Genomic DNA, 23,645 nt, shown 5'->3' with positions numbered 1-23,645 from the left:
AAAATCTTTCAATTAAACATTTTTCCATTTGAAGTTCTTATTTTTAAAAGTACATTTTGAATTTCAAAAAAATTTTAATTTAAAGAATATAATAATAATTTATCATAAAAAACGGTTCAAGTTGTATGAGTAGTACAAGCATTAGAAATTGAATATTTTATTTTACAAGACAATTCGAAATTTGTCCCAAATTAAATATTTTATAGATTTTCACGATTGAAACTTTGTAAGCTATTTTGAATTTTAAAGTAACGGGACGACTGAAAAATCCAGAAAAATAAAATTAACCATAATTGTAAAATTCCCGAATCATAAAATTTCTGAATAGCTTATAATATTACCGAATTTTGCAATTCTAGAATAATAAAATTTCCGACAGAAAATTGCTAGATTATAAAATATCCGACAAATTCGTGAATTTAAACAATTAAAAAAATGATTTTTTAATAAATATGATTTATTTGTTAAACACACACAATGATTAAATATTTTGATCAAAAACAGTTTTAATGTTTTATTATTTTTAATTTAGTGTGAATATTTCATTATTGTAAATACAGAAAATAAATAAAAGGTACTAAAAACAATTTTTTTGAATTGCTTAAATTCTGAAATTGTATAGTCCACAAATTATCTAATCTCGGGAATTTTATAGTGCCGGATATTTTATAATTTGGGAATTTTCTGTCGCGAAATTTCCGGTATTTTTTTTAAGCGTCCCAAAATAACTTTAAATTAAGAGATTAATAATTGAACGCTTCTATTAAACTTCCAGTCCTATTCAAATATTTTTTCAGGTTGAAACATTCGATTTTTAATTATTTAAATTTAAAAAATTTAACAAATTTTTTTCTCAATATTTACCAACATTTGAAATGGAAATCTTCGAATCGTAAAAGTTACAGAGCGCTAAATTTAAACTTCGAAACTTGTAATTTTAATTAATTGATTTAAATAAAAAAAATTATTTGTAAGTAATTTTTAAAAAATTGATAAAATTCAAATCTGTTCGAAACATTTTAAAAGATATTTAAATTTAGAAAATAATTTAAAACTTGCATAGAAATTTTTACATTTTAAACAAAATGTAGTTTTTTGAATAGATTTTCAGCACAGAATTTAGAAGCTTCTTATGAATTTTGAAAGGTTTCATGAGAAGAAGAAAAATTTCTCCAGATTCCTGGGACAATTGTTAATGATTATTGTTTTGAAATATTCATTTTAAGTGAATATCTTTAAAAAATTTCTCAATGATCAAAAAAGAATATGGAATATTTTAAGGAAATTTAATTACTTTTATAGAAATTTTTTTTAATAACAGGAAAAATTTTAATCATTTCAAAATATATATAAAGTTTTGGAAAAATTGAAAACAAAATGTAAATATTTTAAGATTTCGAAATAATATTTTGAAGCATTTTAAAGATTTTAAAGGTTTCAAAGTAATAAAAAAACTTCCTTACGTTTTCTAGGAAATTAAAAATGATTTCTTATTTTGAAAAAATAATTTCAAAAGAAAATTTAAAAGGATTCTACAAAATGTTCGAAAATTGTTAAAAAAGGAATCTGAAAAATTTTAGGGTAATTTTCATAATTGTGCAGGATTTAAACAAAAAATAGGAAAAATTCGTATTATTTTGAAAGATTTTTAAAATTTCAGTAATAATTTGAAACCTGAAAAGATTTCAAAACGTTTTAAATGAAATGTGGATTTTTTAAGATTCTTAACACAAAATTTAGCTGCTCTTAAGGAATTTTGAAAAATGTTTCATGAAAATAACAAAAAAAATTTTTCAGATCTTTGAGAATTTTTTAAAATGATTTATTATTTTGAAACTTAATTTTTACAGAATATTTAACAAGATGTTTAAAATTTTTAAAAAAGATTTCGAAATAATATTCTGAAGATTCTTTTAAAGGATTTTGAAATGTTTCAAGATGATGAAAAAATTTCTTAAGTTTACTGGGAAATTAAAAATGATTTTTTATTTTCAAGAAATAATTTTAAGAGAATATTTAAAATAATTTTTAAAAAATTTTTAATTTGTCAAAAAATAAGCTGAAAGATTTCAGGAAATTGTCATAACAATGCAGAATTATCAAAAAAATGTTAAGAAAAATTCAAATAATTTTATATTTTTTAAATTTCAAAAATAATTTACAACTTTAAAAAATTTTAGAAAATTCTATACAAAATGTAGATTTTTCAAGATTTGAGCAAAACATTTAGAAGCTTGTAAAGAATTGTGAAAGCTTTCATAAAAATAAAATAAATTCTTTAGATTCCTAGGACAATTTTTAATTAATTTTTATTTTAAAAAATTAATTATAAAGAGGAGAATTAAAAAGGTTCTCAAAATTGTCAAAATATAATCTGGAATATTTTAAGGCAATTGAATTAATTTTGTAGTTTTTTTAATTTTCAGAAAAATTCGAATCCTTTGAAAATATATTAAAAAGTTGTTAAAAAAAATTAAAAACAAAATGTAGTTTCCAGTTAATAAAAAAGTGATTTCATTTCCTGGAAAATGTAAAATAATTTCTTATTTTGAAAAAAAAAATAATTTGCAGAGAATGTTTAAAAAGATTTCAAAAAATTTCAAAAACGGTTAGAAAAAATTCTTATCTTTTTAAATTGAAAAATTGATTTTAAGAGCATATTTAAAAAAAAATCAAAATGGAAGATTTAAGGTTATTTAATCAATTTTGCACGATTGTTTTTTAGAAATTTAAGAAAAATTGGAATTATTTAAAAATACATTTCAAAATTCTGCAAGAATTTAAAACGTAGATATTTTATTGTTTCGAAATAATATTTTGAAGATTTTTAACGATTTCTAAAGATTTCAAGAAACTAAAATGTTTTCAAGTTTTCTGTGAAATGTAAAATGATTTTGTACAGGATTTTCTTTAAATTTTAGGAAAAATTCGAATCATTTTAAAAGATTAGAGATTTCTTTTAAATAATTTTAAACTGGAGAATATTTCAAAACATTTTATACAAAAGTTATTTTTGAATGGTAATTTTTTATGATTTTTCTAAGTATAAAAATTAATTTTAGGTGAGTATTTAAAAAGATTTTCAAAATTATCAAAAATGCACCTGGAAGATTTTAAAGCAATTTAACTAATTTTGCATAATTTTTCTTTATTTTAGGAAAAATTTGAATCATTCAAAAATGTATTTAAAAGTTCTGAAAAAAATTTAAACAATATGAAGATACTTCAAGTTTTTCAAATAATATTTTTAACTTATTTAAGGATTTTTAAGGTTTCAAGATAATAAAAAATTTTTCGTAAGCTTCCTGAGAAATTTAAATTGATTTTTTATTTTGTAAAAATAATTCTACGCGAATATTTTGAAAGATTTATAAAAATTATCTCAAATAAATCAGGAAGATTTTAAGGAAAATTTGATTAATATTTCAGAATTTAATTTAAATTTTAGAAAAAGTTCGATTCATTTTTGATTAATTATATAAAATTTGAAAAAAATGTTTGGAAAAATTAGAATAATTTTAAAAGATTTAAAAAATATATAAAATAATTTTAAACTTTAGAAGATTTAAAAACATTTTATACCAAATGTAGATTTTTCAGATTCCTGGGTAAATTTTCAATAATTTTTTTAAGTTGGAAAATTAATTTGAAGATAAACTTTAAAAAGAATTCAAAATTTTCAAAAAGGATCAAAAAATATTTTAAGGTAATTTGATTAATATTTAAGAATTTGATTTAAATTTTAGGAAAATTCGAGTCATTTAAACAAATACTAAAAAATTCTGAACAAATTTAAAACGTAGATATTTTAAGATTCCAAAATAATATTTTGAAACCTTTGAACGATTTTGAAAGGTTTCCAGATAAAAAAAATGGTCTCAACTTTATTGTGAAATTTAAAATGGACTTTTAATTTGGCAAAATAATTTTAAGAGAAATATTTAAAAAGATTATCAAAAATGCATCTGGAAGATTTTAAAACAATTTAATTAATTTTGCAGAGTTTTTTTTTAATTTTAGGGAAAATTCGAATCATTTTAAAATATATTTAAAAGTTCTGAAAAAATTTAAACAATATGAAGATACTTTAAGTTTTCCAAATAATATTTTTAAGTTATTTAAGGCTTTTTAAAGGTTTCGAGATAATAAAAAATTGTTCTTAAGCTTCCTGAGAATTTGATTTGATTAATTATGCAAAATTTGAAGAAGAAAAAACGTTAATAAAATTTCAAATCATTTTAAAAGATTTTAAAATATATATAAAAAAATTAATTTTTGGAAGATTTCAAAACATTTTATACAAAACGTAGATTTTTAAGATTCCTGGGTCAATTTTTAATGATTTTTTTAAGTTGGAAAATTAATTTTAGGATAATATTTTTAAAAATTTATAAAATTGCCAAAAAGGAATCTAAAAGATTTCTAAGCAACTTAATTCATATTTCAGCATTTGATTTAAATTTTAGGAAAATTCGAGTCATTTAAAAAAATACTTAAAAGTTCTGAACAGATTTAAAACTTAGATATTTTAAGATTTCGAAATATTTTTAAGCTTTTAAACAATTTTTAATGGTTTCGAAATAAACAAAAAATGGCCTCAACTTTCCTGTGAAATTTAAAATGGTTTTTTAAATAGACAAAATTATTTTCAGATAAATATTCAAAAAGATTGTCAAAACTGCATCTGGAAGATTTTAAATCAATTTAATTAATTTTGCAGGATTTTTATTTACTTTTAGGAAAAATTCGTATCATTTAAAAATATATTTAAATTTTCTAAATAATATTTTTAATCTACTCAAGGATTTCTAAAGGTTTCAAGATAATAAAAATTTTTTCGTAAGCTTCCTGAGAAATTTAAAATGATTTTTTTTAAATAATTTAAAAAGATTTATCAAGATTTCAAAATTATCTGAAATAAATCTGGGAGATTTTACGAAAAATTGGATTAATTATATACAAAATTTAAAAAAATATATTGGGAAAAATTCGAATAATTTTAAAAGATTTAAAAAATATAAAAAATAATTTTTAATTTTATAAGATTTCAAAACATTTGATACAAAATGTAGATTTTTCAGATTCCTGGGTCAATTTTTAATAATTTTTTTAAGTTAGAAAATTAATTTTAAAAGAATATTCAAAAAGATTTTCTAAATTATCAGAAAGGGATCTAAAAGATTTTAGGTCAATTTAATTAATATTTCATAATTTTATTTATATTTTAGGGAAAATTCGAATCATTTGGAAAATACTTAAAAGTTCTAAAAAAAAAGGAAAATATTTTAATATTTGGAAATATTTTGAGCTTTGAAACGATTTTGAAAGGTTTCAAGATGAAAAAAATGTCTCAAGTTTCCTAGGAAATTCAAAATGGCTTTTTAATTTGACAAAATATTTTTAAGAGAACATTTTAGAAAATTTATAAAAATTTCAAAATTATCTAAAAAGAATCTGGAAGATTTTAAGCACAATATGATTAATTATGCAAAATTTGAAGATGACAAAAATGTTAGGAAACTTTTTAATAGTTTTAAAACTTTTAAAAAATATAACATAAAAAGTAATGTTAAATTTTAAAAGATTTCAAAACTTTTTATACAAAATGTAGATTTTTCAGATCTCTGGGTCAATTTTTAATGACTTTTTTAAGTTGGGAAATTAATTTTAAGAGAATATTTGAAAAGATTTTCAAAATTGTCAAAAAGCAATCTAAAAGATTTTAAAACAATTTAATTTATTTTGCAGGATTTTCCTCTAATTTTAGGAAAAATTCGAATCATTTAAAAATATATTTAAAGGTTCTGAAAAAAATTTAAACAATATAAGGATACTTTAAGTTTTCCAAATAATATTTTAAAGCTATTTAAGGATTTTTAAAGGTTTCAAGATAACAAAAAATTGTTCTTAAGCTTCCTGAAAAATTTAAAATGATTTTTTATTTGTAACAAATAATTTTAAAAGAATATTTTAAAAGATTTATAAAGACTTCAAAATTATCTAAAAAGAATCTGGAAGATTTTACATCAATTTAATTAATATTTCAGAATTTTATTTGAATTTTAGGAAATATTCGAGTCATTTAAAAAAGACTTAAAATTTTTAAAGAAATTTAAAACGTAGATATTTTAGATTTCGAAATAATATTTTGAAGCTTTTTTTAAGGATTTTGAAATGTTTCAAGATGATAAAAAAATTTCTTAAGTTTACTGGGAAATTTAAAATGATTTCTTATTTTGAAAAAATAATTTTAAGAGAATATTTAAAAAGATTTTTAATTTTTTTAAAAAGAAGCAGAAAGATTTCAGAAAAATATTCATAACAATGCAGGATTATTAAAAAAATATTATGAAAAATTCAAATAATTTTCAAATATTTTTTTAATTTCAAAAATAATTTTAAACTAATGAAAATTTTAGAACATTCTATACAAAATGTAGATTTTGAGCAAAAAAATTAGAAGCTTCTAAAGAAATTTATAAGGCTTCATAAAAATAAAAAATAAATTCTTTAGATTCCTGGGACAATTTTTAATTAATTTTCATTTAAAAAAATTAATTTCAAGAGGATAATTAAAATGCTTATCAAAATTGTCAAAAAATAATCTGGAAGATTTTAAGGCAATTGAATTAGTTTTGCAGGAGTTTTGTTTAATTTTCGGAAAAATTCGAATCCTTTGAAAATATATTTCAAAGTTTTGAAAAAAACAAAATTAATTTTTAATGATTTTTTTAAGTTGGTAAATTAATTTTAAGAGAATATTTAAAAAGATTTTCAAAATTTTCAAAAAGAAATCTAAACAAATTTTAAGAAATTTAATTCATATTTCAGAATTTGATTTAAATTTTAGGAAAAACTTGAGCCATTTAAAAAAAAAAACCTTAAAAGTTCTGAACAAATTTAAAGCTTATATATTGTAAGATTTCGAAATATTTTGAACCACTTAAACGATTTTGAAAGTTTTCAAGATAAAAAAACGGTCTCAACTTTCCTGTGAAATCTAAAATGATTTTTTTATGCTAAAATAATTTCCAGAGAAATATTTTAAAAAATGGTCAAAAATGCATCTGGAAGATTTTAAAGCAATTTAATTAATTTTGCAGGATTTTTCTTCAATTTAAGGAAAAAATCGAATAATTTTAAAATATATTTAAAAGTTTTGAAAAATTATTTTTGAAATATGAAGATACTTTCAGTTTTTCAAACAATATTTTAGAGCTATTATCTAAAAATTATCTAAAAATAATGTGGAAGATTTTACGGCAATTTAATTAATATTTCAGAATTTTATTTAAATTTTAGGAAAAATTCGATTATTTAAAAAAATACTTAAAAGTTCTGAACAAAAAATTGTTTCAACTTTCCTGTGAAATTTAATATTTTTTTTTAATTTGACAAAATAATTTTAAACGAGATATTGAAAAATAATGACAAAAATGCATCTAGAAGATTTTAAAGCAATTTAACTTATTGCGCAGGATTTTCCTTTATTTTTAGAAAAAATTCGAATCATTCTAAAATATATTTAAAAGTTCTGAAAAAATTAAATAATATCAAGATAACTTAAGTACTCCAAATAATATTTTATAGCTATTCAAGAATTTTTTAAGGTTTCAAAATAATAAAAAATTGTTCTTAAACTTCCTAAAAAATTTAAAATGATTTTTTAATTTGAAAAAACAATTTAAAGAGAATACTTTTAAAGATTTATAAAAATTTCAAAATTATCTAAAAAGAATCTGGAAGAATTTAAGATAATTTAATTAATATTTCAGAATTTTAATTAAATTTTAGAAAAAATTCGAGTCATTTAACAAATATACTTCTAAATTCTGAACAAATTTAAAACGTAGATATTTTAAGATTTCGAAATATTTTGAAGCTTTTAAATGATTTTCAAAGGTTTCGACATAAACAAAAAATTGTCTCAACACTCCTGTGAAATTTAAAATGATTTTTTATTTTGAAAACACAATTTTAAGAGAATATTTTAAAAGATTTATAAATTATCTAAAAAGAATCTGGAAGTTTTTACGGCAATTTAATTAATATTTCAGAATTTGATTTAAATTTTAGAAAAAATTCGAGTAATTTAAAAAAATACTTTAAAGTTCTGAACAAATTTACAACGTAGATATTTTAAGATTTCGAAATAATATAACGATTTATAATTAAATGATTGAATAAAATAATTAAACGATTTTGAAAGGTTCAAAGATAAAAAAAATTGTCTCAACTTTCCTGTGAAATTTAAAGTAGTTTTTTTTTTTAAATTTACAAGATAATTTTAAGAGAAATATTCAAAAAGATTTGAGAAAATGGTCAAAAAATAGTTTTTTATACCTGAGTGGAATGTTCACTTTGACAACTGAGTTCCTGTTCCAGTTCCGAAACTTCCAGCAAATTATAATCGCCAACCATCGTAGAGAGCTCGCCAACTACAGTCACATGTTTGGAAACTGTACCAGACATTTTTTTGAAAAGAGGATACGCCTCCACAAAAGTTTTCATGTCTGCTATGCTTTCCACTTTTTGATGTTTCTTCGCTTTTCTTTGGAATTCCTCCATCAATTCTTTGATCGTTTGTCCAATTTCCCCGAAGTTTAGGTATAAATTCTGTTCATTAAGATAAAAGTTTTAAAAAAAATCTTTTAAATAAAAAAGATTGTATAGATCACAGGCTTCAAAGTTTCTTACTTTTTTTTACTTTTTTCATTAAAGTGTTTTATTGAATTAAAAATTAAAGATAGTTATTTCTAAGCAAACAATTTTACCTGAAAAAGGAATCTTTTTTTTATTTAAATTCGAAGTATATTAATAGAGTCCAGCAAGAAAAACTTTTTTTAAGTTCATCTTTTGTTTCAAATTTAAATGTTTTACTAAAAATTTGTCTTTTTGAGTTGAAAATTCAAATATTTGGTTGAAAATCAACTTTTTTGTTAAAAAATCAACACTGTAGTTGGAATTTTTTTCCATTCTTGACTGAAAAATGTTTCTTGGTTGAAAATTCAATTGTTTTGTTAAAAACTCTTTCATTTTTCGATTGAAAATCTAACTATTGCATTTTCGGTGGAAAATTTAGATTTTTTAGTTGTAAATTTACCACATTAGCTGGAAATTTAACTCTTTTTTTTAAATTTTCTTTCGTTGAGAATTAATATTTGGGTAAAAATTTAACTATTCAATTTTTGTTTGAAAATTAATCTTTTTCAGGTAAAAATTGAACTAATTGGTTTAAAGTTAAACTGCTTTATTGGAAATTAATTTTTTTGAGTTCAAGAATGATCATTTTAGTTTAAAATTGATCTTTTTTGTTACAAATTTAACTATTTTGTTCAAAATGCGATCTGTCTTTGATTAAATTCAACTGTTATTGATATAAAATTAAAATATTTTTTGTTTAAACCATCAACTATTACATTTTTTTGTTAAAAAATAAACTATTTGGTTAAAAGTTTTACTGCTGTATTAAAAATTAATTTTGTTGTTGTTATTTTCTTGAAAATTCGACAACTTATTAAAAAATGCATGTAATAACTGAAAATTAAAGTAATCGGTTATAATTTCACGTATTTGGTAGAAAAATGGACTTTTTTGGTTAAGAAAAAACACATTTTTAGTTGAAAATTAAACTATTTGGTTGAAAATTCATCTTTTTTTTTGAAAACGTAACTATCTTGTTGAAAATACGTTTTTTTTGTTGTTGAAAATGAACTTTTTATTAAAAATTCAATACTATAGTTGGAATTTTTTTCCATTCTTGACTGAAAAATGTTTCTTGGTTGAAAATTCAACTCTTTTGTTAAAAACTCCTTCATTTTTTTATTGAAAATACAACTATTGCATTTTCGGTGGAAAATTTATATTATTTAGCTGTAAATTTTGTTGAAAATTCCTTCTTTCTTTCGTTGAGAATTAATATTTGGGTGAAAATGGAACTTATTGGTTTGAAGTTGAACTACTTTGTTGGAAATTAATTTTTTTTGAGTTCAAAAATTTTAAGTTTAGTTGAAAATTTATCTCTTTGGTTACAAATTTAACTACTTTAAAAGATATTTAAATATAGAAAATACTTTAAAACTTGAATAAAAATTTCAAAATTTTAAACAAAATGTAGTTTTTTAATAGATTTTCAATAAAAAATTGAGAAGCTTCTTATGAATTTTGAAGGGTTTCATGAAAAGAAGAAAAATTTCTTCAGATTCCTGGGACAATTTTCAATGATTATTGCTTTGAAAAATAAATTTTAACTGAATATCTTAACATTCTTTCACAATGATCAAAAAAGAATATGGTATATTTGAGGAAAATTTAATTAATTTTGTAGGAATTTTCTTTAATACTAAGAAAAATTCTCATCATTTCAAAATATATTTAAAAGTTCTGGAAAAATTGAAAACAAAATTTAGATATTTTAAGATTACGAAATAATATTTTGAAGCATTTTAAAGATTTGTAAAGGTTTCAAAGTAATAAAAAAAATTTTCTTACGTTTTCCAGGAAATTAAAAATAATTTCTTAATTTCAAAAAATAATTTCAAAAGAAAATTTAAAAGGATTCTAGAAAATTTTCAAAAGTTTTTCAAAAAGGAATCTGAAAGGTTTTAGGTCAATTTTCATAATTATGCAGGGTTTAAAAAAAATAGGAAATATAATTATTTTGTACAAAATGCGATCTGTTCTCGGTTAAATTCGACTATTATTGATATAAAATTAAAATATTTCATGTTGAAACCATCAACTATTATATTTTTTATTGAGAATTTATATATTTTTTTTGGTTAAAAAATAAATTGACTTTTTTGGTAGAAAAAAAAAACATCTTTTTAGTTGAAAATTAAACTATTTGGTTAAAAATTTATCTGTTTGTTTGAAAACCTAACTATCTTGTTGAAAATCCTTTTTTTTCGTTATTAAAAATGAACTTTTTGAGCTAAAAATTGAACTATTTCAGTTTTGGTAGAAAATTAATCTTTTCTACTACAAAATTCGTCATTTTGGTTTAAAAATTTATCTCTTTTTGTCGAAATCTTGTCTTTCTGAATTAAAAATGCAATTTTTCTAATAAAATAAATCGTTTTTGGTCAAGAATTTTACGATTTCGTAGAAAAATTGTTCTTTTTAGTCGCAAATTCAACTATTTGGTTAAAAATTTATCTCCTTGGTAGAAAATGTAAGTATTTTGTTGAAAATCCGTTGTTTCTTGTTGTTGAAAATTAAGTTTTTGGACTAAAAATGTAATTAGTTGGTTGCAAATTCAAGTGTTTTGTTAAAATGTTGACTTCTTGGTAAAAAAAAATAATGTTTTTATTGAAAAATTTAACTTTTTAGTTTCAAATTGGACTATTTGGTCAAAAATTATCTCTTTGGTTAAAAATCTGTTTATTTTTTGCTGAAAATTAAGTTTTTGAATAAAAAATGTAATTGTAATGAAAATGTAATGAATTTTTTTAGTTGTTGTCACGGTTTAGGTCAAGGATTTTTCTATTTTCATGAAAATTTATTCTTTTAACTGAAAATGAAACCATTTGATTAAAAAGTCCTGCATTTTGTTGAATTGTCTACTTTTTTTGCAGAAAATTAATCTATTCAGTTAGATATTTATATTTTTAGTTTAAAATTGAACTATTTATTTAAAAATTCATCTCTTTGGTTGAAAATGTAACTATGATGTTGAAAAATCGGGTTTTTGTTGTGGAAAATGAAGTTTTTTATTTGAAAAATCTAACTATTCCAGTTTTGGTAGAAAAGGGATCTTTTTTATTTTTAATTTTTATAAAAATAAAATGTTTTGGTTGAGCGCTTTACTATTTTGGTTAAGATTAGTTATACTTTCGGTTGAAAATTAATTTTTTAAACTGAAAAATCAAATATATGGTCGAAAATTCTTGTAATTTGTTGAAAAGTTGACACTTTTTTGTGGTAAATTAATCCTTTTAGTTAAAATTTCAACTATTTGGTTAAACATTTATCCCTGTGATTGAAAATGTAATCTTTTTTTTGAAAATTCATGTATTTTGTTAAAATTTTAATTTTTTCATTGGTAGGAAATAATCTTTTTAATTTAAAATGAAGCTATTTAGTTAAAAATTCATCATTTTATTTGAAAATGTAACTCTTTTGACAATTTCGTTTTTTTCTCGTCGAAAATTAAATTTTTGATTTGAAAATTGAATTATTCCAGTTTTGGTAGAAACGGGATCTTTTTTATTTTTTATTTTTATTAAAATAAAATGGTTTTGGTTGAGTGTTTTACTATTTTGGTTAAGATTAGTTATACTTTCGGTTGAAAATTAATTTTTTAAACTGAAAAATCAAATATATGGTCGAAAATTCTTGTAATTTGTTGAAAAGTTGACACTTTTTTGTGGTAAATTAATCCTTTTAGTTAAAATTTCAACTATTTGGTTAAACATTTATCCCTGTGATTGAAAATCTCACCTTTTTGTTGAAAATTCATACATTTTGTTTGAATTTTGATTTTTTTATTGGTATTAAATAATTTTTTTAAATAAAAATCAAACTATTTGGTTAAAAACTTATAATTTTATTTGTAAATGTAACTCTTTTGGTAAATTTCGTTTTTTTCTCGTCGAAAATTAAATTTTTGATCTGAAAATTGAATTATTCCAGTTTTGGTAGAAACGGGATCTTTTTTATTTTTTATTTTTATTAAAATAAAATGGTTTTGGTTGAGCGCTTTACTATTTTGGTTAAGATCAGTTATACTTTCGGTTGAAAATTAATTTTTTAAACTGAAAAATCAAATATATGGTCGAAAATTCTTGCAATTTGTTGAAAAGTAGATTTTTTGGTAGTAAATTACGTCTTTTTAGTTAAAATTTCAACTATTTGGTTAAACATTTATCCCTGTGATTGAAAATGTAACCATTTTGTTAAAAATTCATGTATTTTCTTGAAATTTTGATATTTTTATTGGTTGGAAATTAATTTTGTTGCGTTCAAGAATGATCATTTTTATAAAAAATGTATCTCTTTGTTTACAAATTTAACTATTTTGTTCAAAATGTGATTTGTTCTTGGTTAAATTAAACTGTTATTGATCTAGAATTAAAATATCTTTTGTTTAAACAATCAACTATTACATTTTTTTGTTAAGAATTTATATTTTTCGGTTAAAGATGTAACTATTTTCTTGAAAATCCATCAATTTATTTAAAAATGCATGTATCAACTAAAAATTCAAGTATTTGGTTATAATTTCATGTATTTTGTAGAATAATTGACTTTTTTGGTAGAAAAAAAACATGTTTTTAGTTGAAAATTAAAATATTTGGTTTAAAATTCATCACTCAATTTAAAAATTTAACTCCTTTATTAAAAATTCGTTTTTTTTTCGTCGAAAATTAAATTTTTTAACTGAAAATTGAACTATTCCAGTTTTGGTAGAAAATCGATCTTTATTAGTTTTCAGTTTAATCAAAATGAATCGACTTCAATTGAAAATTTTTCCATTTTGTTGTAAATTAATTCTAGTTGAAAAGTTGAATTTCATGGTAAAAAAAAATTAATCATTTAGTCGAAAATTTATCTTTATAGTTAAAATTTGAACTATTCGCTAAAAAAATCATATATTTAGTTAAAAGTGCAATATTTTTGATCAATGGTTTACAATACTTTTTTGATTATTTAGAAACTAATATTTTACTGATTCAAAACGTCTAGTTTTCAAGTACTTTTTTTATTTTATTTCATTTCTTTACATTTTTCCCCAGAAAGAATTATTTTGTTGCTACTTTTTTTAGTTCTATAAAGAATTTTGAAGCCTGAGATTATATAAATTTTACTAACATGTTCATAAAATTCGTCATGTTGTGCACTGAGAACAACTTCTTGAAGCTCTTTTGAAATTCCTTTAACGTGCGACAAATCAACTCTGTTATTATTAATTGTAAAAAGTTCATGAACCATAGCCTGATAGGTCCACTGATTAAGTAACGGCGTGACGGGATCATCTCTTCTGTCTAGAATGAGAAGAATCGAATTGGACTCTTCCCTAAATTTAAAAGAATTTGACTCCCTAGACAAAACTTCACGAATTTTCTCGGCCAGTCTTTTGGCAACTTCAGAAGTTCCTTGATATCGGATGTAAGGACATTTTTTTAGAGATAAAAGAACGGCAGTTATGCCTTGTACTGTTCTGTGAAGATGAATTGGATTCCAGTTCAAACCTTTGTAAGAGAAGTATAAAATATGTGGTAATTTGATTTTAATAATAATTTTATTATTATTTTAATTAAATATTGAGTAGATTAATTATATTTAATAAATATTATTATCAGGGTGTACAATTGATGGATGATTTTAAATTTGCCGGTTTCTCCAGGTCAATTGTTAACTTTTTCCGGTTTACTGAAAAGAGTTGGAAAGATTTGAATGATTTCTGATTTTCAATAGGGAGTTTTTGACAATAATTGGAATTCTGAATTTGAAAGATTTTTTTAAATTCTCTTCTTCTGAATTAAAATTAACATTGTTTTCCAGAATTCTCGTTTCATGTCAACAATTTTCTGTTCGAATTCAAAGAATAATTCATTACACTGGCCGTTTGAAAAATTCCCATTTATTTCCGGTATATTATTTAAAATAATAAAAACTGAAATCCAAATTAAAGAAGTTAACATGGAGCTTTTAAGTTCTAAACATTTATAATTAAAGTTTAAACTTTTGCTCCAGATTTTCTTATTCAATTTTTTTACATTAAAAGGCTTAATAATTTACACAAAAATTTACAGTTTTGAACTTTTATAAATTGCTTAATTTAGAAATTTAGATTCAATTAAAAAAATATGTATAAAAGTTCAAATAAAATAATCATAAAATAAATATTAAGAAATATTTATATAATATATAAATATATACAAAATATCTAATGAATAATAATAAAAATATAAAATACATTATGAAATATAAATTTAAAAATATATAATATAAATATAAATTGAGAAATGAATTAATCAAATTAAAAATTCCAATATTACATATATCGTTCTAAGCAATTTTAAGGTAGAAGTATTAAAAATTGAACTATTAAATACATATTTTTCATCATTACGACAGAAAATTTAGAATTTTTATTCTAATTAAATTAATTAATTTTTATTTTTGAAAACTTAATTTTGAAAAATATTTTTAGAAAATTCAAGAGATTTTCAAAATTTTCAAAAAAGAATCTGCAAAATTTTAAATAAAATTTTTTAATTTTGCAACATTTTTTTAGGAAAAATTTAAATTATTTAAAAAGATTATTAGGAGTTATGAAAAAATTAAAAACAAAACATTTTTGACAATATTAAAATAAAGTTTTGAAGTTTTTTAAGGATTTTGAAGAGTTTAAAATAATATAAAAATTTTCTTGCGATTCCTGGGAAAATTTTAAATTACGTTTTATATTGAAAAAATATTTTAAATTATTTTAATTCTGATTTATACAAAAGAAAATTTTCAACAACAAAAATCTGTAACAAGTCATAACTTATCGGATTTTGAACATTTCTTATTCCAAATAAGAAGTTGTTTGAATTAGAAACTTCTTTTTTTTTGCAAAAAGAATATTGCCACAATTTTAAAATTTCCTCTTGCAAATGTCATTTAAAGTATTTTAAACACCAGTTTTGAAGGCTTAAACAATTAAAAATTAAAGGCGTTTGGAATTAAATTTGGTTGTAAAAAGGTTTTTTATTTGATTTTTAAAATTAGACTGTACTTTATGTTTTGAAAGTAACAATAAATGATTTTAAAAGACCATTCTAAATCAAAGAACTTACATATTTTCAATTAAAAAAAAAAATACACAAAAATTTTAAAGTAAGAAAAATAATGATTATAAATCAAATATTCAGAATTAAACAATTTAAATAAAAATTCAACACTTAGAATTTTTTAAAAGATTCTAAATAAATTTAAAACTTGAAATGATTATTAATATTTAAAATTTAATATGTACGTTTACATATTTCGAAAGAAAGTTTAGAAGCTTTTTTTTTAAATTATGAAAGGTTTCATAAAAATAACATTTTCTTACGAGTTATAGAAAATTTGAAAATGAATTTTTATTTTTGACAACTTAATTTTGAAAAATATTTTTAGAAAATTCAAGAGATTTCCAAAACTTTCAAAAAAGAATCTGTAAGATTTTAAATAATTTTTTTTTTAATTTTACATTTTTTAGGAAAAATTCGAATTATTAAAAAATTTATTTAGAAGTTACGAAAAAATTTAATAAATAGTGTAAATTTTTGGAAGATATTAAAATAAAAATTTGAAGTTTTTTAAGGATCTTGAAGAGTTTAAGATAATAAAAAATTTTTTTTGAGATTCCTGGGATAATTGTCAATTACCTTTTTTTTTGAAAAAATAATTAAAGGAAAATTTGTTAATTTAAAAAAATTAATAAGTGTAGAATTTTCATTCAAATTGTTTAGTTCTGAATATTTGATTTATATTTATTCTTTTTCTTATTTTCAAACTTTTTGTATTTTTTTAAAATTGAAAACAGTCTAATTAAAAAAATCATTAGTTAATTTAGATTGGGGGTTAATTGAATAAAAAAGCTTTTTATAACCAAATTTAATTTCAAACGCCTTTAATTTTTAATTATTTAAATATTAAAAACTGGTTTTTAAAATACTTTGAATGACATTTGCAAGAGGAAATTTTCAAATTGAGGCAATGTTTTTTTGCAAAAAAAAAAAGAAGTTTCTAATTCAAACAAATTTTTATTTGGAATAAGAAATTTTCTAAGCCTCAAAAATTATAACTTAAAACAGATTTTTTTTTTTGAAAATTCCCTTTTCTACAAATAAGAATTAAGATTATTTTCAAAAATTTTCCGCTCCATGTCAAAAGTGACATTTTCCAAGACAAAATTATAATTCTTTAAGAAATTCCCTGTTCCAAAGTAAAAATTATCATTCTTTATCGAAAATTTTGTTTATGTGTATTTAATTTATTTATTTCTCGTCATATCTCAGAATTATAATTCTGTTAAAAAAATCCCGATACCGATTACCAATTAAATTTATTAAAAAATTTCCTGTTAGAAGTCAAAATTATTTTTACAAGAAAGTTTTCTATTATAATTCAGAAATATAGAAACTACATTTTTCCAAAATTTTGATGAAGGAAGTTTCAAATTGTGACAAATTCTAGCTTAAAAAATAGAAAATTTTAAATTAATCTTCTGAAACAGAATTTAAGTTATTCTTAAATATTCCCCTTTTATGTCAAAACTTGTTTGTTTTATTTTAAATTGATAATTCTTTACAGAATCTCCCTGCTCTAAATTAAAAAATAAAATTCTTAACGAAATTTCCTATTTTAAGTTGAAACTTAATATAAAATTATAAATCTTTACGAAAATTTCCAGTCGTATCTCAGAATTATAATTGTTTTGTAAAATTCCCGGTCTCAAAGTATAAATTACAATTTGTCACGAAATTTCGTATTCGGAAGTCAAAATTATAATTATATACGAAAATTCCATATCGAATTTTTAAAAATATATTTATTTACTGAAATTTTCGGTCCCAAACTCAAAATTATAATTATTTACTTAAATTCCCTGTTCGGAAATAAAAATTATAATTTTTCAAGGAAAATCGCTCTCCTAAACTAAAAATTATAGACCTTTTTCATATGAAATCGGAAATTCATCGTTTTATGTCTCAAAGTCGCTAGAATCATATATTAGAAATTTCTGTTTCAATTTTCTGAAAATTTTTCGAAATTTGTATGCATAATTTTGCCCAAAAATAAAAATCCCGAATGTTGAAAAATACCGCAAATAGAATTACCAAATTAGAACATTTCGAAAAAATGAAAATTTCTAAAATTTTAAATAACCGAAAATAATTAGTAAATAAATTTAAATATTGCGAAATTCAAGGTAGGTAATATTTTTTATATTTTAGAACAGTATTTTATTTTATATCGCGCATATTGCATAGATTTAAATTTAAAAATAAAACTATATTTTAACCGGTACAAATATTAAATATAACTGTTCTCGGGAATAAAATAATATCGAAAATTTCCAATTTTGGGATTTTCAAAATTCTGGTTTTAAAATGTAGCATTTCTGAATTTTTATAGTTTCGTTAACTTTTCGAATATTTAAGTTTCTTTGATAAACATTCTGTATATTTCTATTTCTTCCAAATTTATAATATCGGAAATTTTCTATTTTGGTATTTTTCGCTTTCAGAAAAATTATATCATTCCAATGATAAATTTACAAAAATTATGAAAATTATGCAATTTTCTCCTACATTGTATCTGAATTTTCTGAAAGTGGTTACAAAAAAATTCTACAGTAAACGAATTTCTATGTCGTAATATCTGACAGAAAATAACAAAACTTTTTTCAAAATTTAAGGAGAATTTACGAAAATTTCGTTACAATTTTGTAATTTTATCCAAAATTTAGAAAAATGCAGTTAACAGTTTAATATACTTAAGTTTTTCTAAATTTTATGTAGCAATTTAGAATAAATTATAATATTATTTTATCATTAATTTTTATTTTTATAATTAATTTTTTTATAATATATAAATTTTTTAAACTCCCTATTCCGAGTGAAAATTATGATTTTTCACAAATTTCCTGTTCCAACTCAAAATTAAAGTAATCAAAAACATAAAACAACTTTTAATCTACATATTAAAAAATTCAAGAGAAAAATAACGGAAATGAACTGACGTTTCCGGTTATCCTGTTTTTTTCAGATAGACACCTTGATTATAATCAAAATAATTCGTCATATTATTTTTCATTTACTGTTTTTGTATTCAATTAAATTTTTTAAATATAAGCCCGATAAAATTTAAAAAATAAATTCTTACCCAGACTGATTGAATCTGAATAAAGTTGAATTACCTTGACAGGATCCATTGATACCGAGAGAAAATAAATGCGGGCTCACAGCCAAATAGTCTGCATAATATTCATGGACTTCTCTGACAACTTCTTGTTCGTCGCTCTCTGCTAGCGATTTAATATCTGCCTTTGCTATGATGTTGCTAAAATCTGCGGTTTACATTTTTTTTTAGAAAAATAAATCTGAATCAATTTTGGTTCAAAAAGACTTTTTTGGGAAAATAAAAGCGATTTTAGATTTTGTGAAAATATAAGTCAAAAAATAAAGTTTTGCTCCTAGAAGAACTCGATCGGATAATTCTAAGTGCTGCCTCAAAAATAGTAATTTAGAACGGCATGATTTCCTTAGTATAATATTTCTAGAAGAATATTTTTTAACGAAAAGCAAAATTTGCTTAATTTTTTGTATAGTTGTACTAAAAAAATTACATTTTTCGCCAATTACATTTGCAAACCAATAATTTGAATTTTTAATTTTAAAAAACGAATTATCAAACCTAAGAAGAAGAATTTTTTATGTTTTTTAAAATTAAATTATAATGTCAATTGGTTGCGAGAACAGTTGAGTATTAAATCCGAAAAGATCAATTTTCAACCAAATAATTGAATTTTTAAAACAAAAAAAATTAATTTCCAATCAAAAAGTTGGATTTACAACCACCTAATTAAACTTTCAGGAAGAAGAGATGAATTTTTAACAAAAAATTTAAATTTTAACCACATAGTTGATTTTTTAACATAAAAAGATGAATTTTGAACCAAATACTCGAAATTTTAAATAAAATGAAATTCAAACAAAAAAAGTTTCATTCCCAACCAAATAATTCAATTTTCAAAACAAAAAGATTTATCTTTTGAACGACAGTTGAATTTTTAACAAAACAGCTGGTTTTACAACTAAACACTTAAATTTTCAATCAGAAAAGACGAATTCTTAACAAATTAGTTGAGTTTTTAAGTTAAAAAATTGAAAATTTTGGAAAAGAGTTGATTTTTAAACCCCTAAAAGACGGATTTTCAACAAAAAAGATCATTTTCAACCAAGAAAGATGAATTTTCAACCAAATAATTGAATTTTTCAAACAAAAAAATTAATTTCCACTCAAAAAGTTGTATTTAAAACCACCTAATGAAACTTTAAAAAAAGAGATGAATTTTTAACAAAAAATTAAAATTTTAACAAAATAGTTGATTTTTCAATCTAATAAGATAAATTTTCAACTAAATCCTCAAATTTTCAAATAAAAAACATGAAATTTTAAACAAAAAAATATTTTTTTTTGGAAGACACTTGAATTTTTAACGAAACAGCTGACTTTTCAAATGCAACAAAAACAGCTAATCGATCAAAAAAAGATGAATTTTCAGCAAAGAGGTAAAATTAAAAAAATATATATCAACTAAAAAGTTGCTTTTACAACGAAATACTTGAATTTTCAATCGGAAAAGAAGAATTCTTTAAAAAATAATTGAGTTTTTAAGTTAAAAAATTGAAAAATTTGAAAAAGAGTTGACTTTTAAAACCCGAAAAGACGGATTTTCAAAAAAAAGGTCATTTCACACCAAGAATAATGAAAATTTAATCAAAAAGTAGAATTAAAAAAAAAAATCTCAACCAAACAATTAAATAGTTTAACTTTAAAGTAAAAGAGACGAATTTTCGACAAAAAACTTAAATTTTAACCAAATAGTTGAATTTTCAAGCAAAAAAAAAGCATTTTTCAGAAAATCGAATTTTCAAGAAAAAAGTAGAGCTTTAAGCAAAAATTAAAATTTTCGACAACAAAAAAAGATAACTTTTAGAAAAATGTCATCCTTACAGATGTATTTTCAGAATAATATAGTTCCATTTACAACAATTTACAACAAAAAAGAAGAATTGTCAACTAAAATTATAAATATTGAACTGCAACACTTGAATTTTCAACAACAACAAAAAACGAATTTCCAACTAAATAGTTCAATTTTCAACAAAAGTGATGAATTTTCAACTAAAATGATAAATATTTAACTGGAACACTTGAATTTTCAACCCAGAAAAAGGAATTTCCGACAAAATGGTTTAATTTTTAAACAAAGTGATTAAATTTAAACTAAACTTATGAATATTCTTCTGGAAAATTTGATTTTTAAAGAATAAAAATTAATTTTCAATTAAGAAGATTAAATTATACCAAAAAACAAGAATTTTCAACTAAAACTATAAAATATTTAACTAGAATACTTCGATTTTCACCCCAGAAAAACGAATTTCCATCAAAAAACTTAAAATTTTAATCAAACTGTCAACTTTTTAAGCCAAACAAATGAATTTTTTAGACATTTTAATTTTCAGCCTAAAAAGTTTTATTTAAAAAAATAACGACAACTTTCGATTAAAAAATATGAATTTTCAACCATACAGTTTTATCTAAAGAATAAAATGTTTAATGTAATAGTTGCATTTAAAATAAATAGTTAGGTTTTCGTGTAAAAAATACGAATTTTCAAACAAAAAACTCAACAATTTTCACCAAATAGTTGAATTTTTCAACCAAACAAATTAATTTGTTTGAAACGGTGTAATTGTCAACTTGAAAAGTTCTATTTTCAACAAAACCGATCATTTTCGATAAAAAACAATATTAATTTTCAACCAAAAAGGATGAATTTTCAATGAAATAGTTGAATTTTCAAGCAAAAGAGACGAATTTAAAAAAAAACTTGAAATATTAAAGAAATATTTGAATTTTCAAGCCAAAAAAAAATGAATTTTCTAGAGACGATTTATTACCAAACTGAAAAAGTTATATTTTCAATCAAAACGATCAGTTTCAATAAAAAAAATATGGATTTTCAGCCAGAAAAAATGCATTTTCAAAAAAACAATTGAATTAAAAAGAAATTAATTTTCAACGAAAAATACGAATTTTATATCCAAAAAGACGAATTTTAAACAACATAGTTAAATTTTTATATCATACATGAGAAATTTAATTTAAAATACATTGGAAGTTGACATTTTTACAACCTGTAAGGGGCAAAAAATGTAAATTTTGTAATAAAAATAAAAAATACGAGTTTTTTTTGCTAATACTTGTATATTAAAAAATTTTAATTCTCTTTTATTATTATATTAGAAAACAAGTCTTAAAGGATGGTTCCATTAATTTGTGATAATTTTTTTTTCTAAAAATAAAAAAACTTATTTGAAAATGAATCAAATTTATCGACGTACTTCCCCGGTTTTTCACTTAAAATTATTTTGGGCAGCACTTTACAATGTAAAATAATTATAATAACAATTTTTAGTGTATGCAAAAACAGTTTATTGAATTATAAAAAAAACTTAATTTTTATACCTTTTGTATCAGGGTTAATTAAAAATTTTCAAACAAAAATGGTGCTTTTTAAACATTCTATTAATTATGTATAGCAGGAAGTTAAAATGACTGCAGCACAAAATTTTAAAACTAGTTTTTTTTTATAAACAATAATTTCTAAACCGTAAATGCTTTCTTTTGAATTAAAAAAGGAAAACCAAATATAAAGAGATTAAATTAAAACAATATTTAAAGAATTTTTCACTTACAAATATAATAGGTGCCGTATTTTGGATTTCGTAGTTCATTGCACAATAAGGCAACATTTTCTTTGGTAGGTCTAACAAAAACAATGCATTTTAAATGTTTTAAACCTTCGCTGCGAACAGCAGCATCGATTCGTTCGAAGAGATAAACTTCTTTCATTAAAATTTCTGACTGACTGTAAACCAAACTGACTATGCTTATCTGAAAATAAAATATTTCTTACAATTTATTTTTTAATAGTGATGATAAAAAATGCAAGATAAAATGTAAAAAGGTGTATAAACGAGAGGAAAGATTATGGTAAACATAACCTGAAAATTTATTTAATTACCGTTTGCTTGTCCATTAAAAGGACTTTCATGCCAGGACCACTCTCCTCCGTCATTTTTGTAACATAAAACTTTAATGCTGTCACCACGTTCATCTTGTCAAATTATTTTGTACAATTATTAATCTAATAATTCATAACTTTATGGATTAAAGAATAGGAAAGAAAAGATTTTGTCTGTAAGCACGGACGTCACCGTAGATTTGTGCAACATTGTCTAAACTGACGTACGTGAGTGTAGACTTTCGTCACATCAGCAATCTTATTGGCTGTAAATGGCGCGCTTTTTTAAAAACAAGTAACTTTGTAAATCAATTTTGTATAATAAATAATCATTTTAGAATAAAATCAATAAAAATGGTTCCTCTTCCAATTCAAAAAACAATTAATAATCCAAATTTGATTACCTCCAACTCCATGGAAATGTTACAAATAAAGTTACACTATTTCGAATAAAGAAACAAGATTGACAATAATGTGTTTCCCCCTTCAACTCAATAAAAATGCTAAAAAGACAAAATTTCCTTTTTCAATTGAGAAATAATTATATAACCATAATTTAATCCCTTCCAATTCAATACAATTTTTAATATAAAATTCTTCCCTTCCAAGTTAATAAAAATGTTAAAAATAAAAAATTAACATGTTTTCAATTTTAGAAAAAAAATATTGACAATAATGTGTTTCCCCCTTCAACTCAATAAAAATGCTAAAAAGACAAAATTGCCTTTTCCAATTAAAAAATAAATAAATAACCAAAATTTAAACCCTTTTAATTCAATAAAAATAATAAACAGACGAAATTGCTATTTCCAATCAAGAAATAAATAAATAACCAAAATGTAAACCC

General features: G+C 21.1%; 1 protein-coding gene across 1 annotated transcript in view; it reads right to left on the bottom strand.

Annotated features, from left to right (window-relative positions):
- LOC117177776 (vacuolar protein sorting-associated protein 45) overlaps nucleotides 1-23,093 on the bottom strand; it is a 32,568-nt gene extending 9,475 nt beyond the window's left edge. Inside the window, exons 1-5 of the mRNA XM_033368689.1 lie at nucleotides 22,799-23,093; nucleotides 22,470-22,668; nucleotides 18,899-19,048; nucleotides 13,813-14,192; nucleotides 8,344-8,616 (exon numbers count right to left, since the gene is read on the bottom strand). Coding sequence (XP_033224580.1) covers nucleotides 8,344-8,616; nucleotides 13,813-14,192; nucleotides 18,899-19,048; nucleotides 22,470-22,668; nucleotides 22,799-22,891 — 1,095 coding nt within the window. The 5' untranslated portion in view covers nucleotides 22,892-23,093. The remainder of the gene's footprint in view (nucleotides 1-8,343; nucleotides 8,617-13,812; nucleotides 14,193-18,898; nucleotides 19,049-22,469; nucleotides 22,669-22,798) is intronic.
- Between the last annotated feature and the right edge of the window lie 552 nt (nucleotides 23,094-23,645).

Source organism: Belonocnema kinseyi, chromosome 8 (genome assembly GCF_010883055.1).
Source record: "Belonocnema kinseyi isolate 2016_QV_RU_SX_M_011 chromosome 8, B_treatae_v1, whole genome shotgun sequence".
Taxonomy (NCBI): Eukaryota; Metazoa; Arthropoda; class Insecta; order Hymenoptera; family Cynipidae; genus Belonocnema; species Belonocnema kinseyi.
This window is presented reverse-complemented; position numbering and strand designations above follow the sequence as displayed.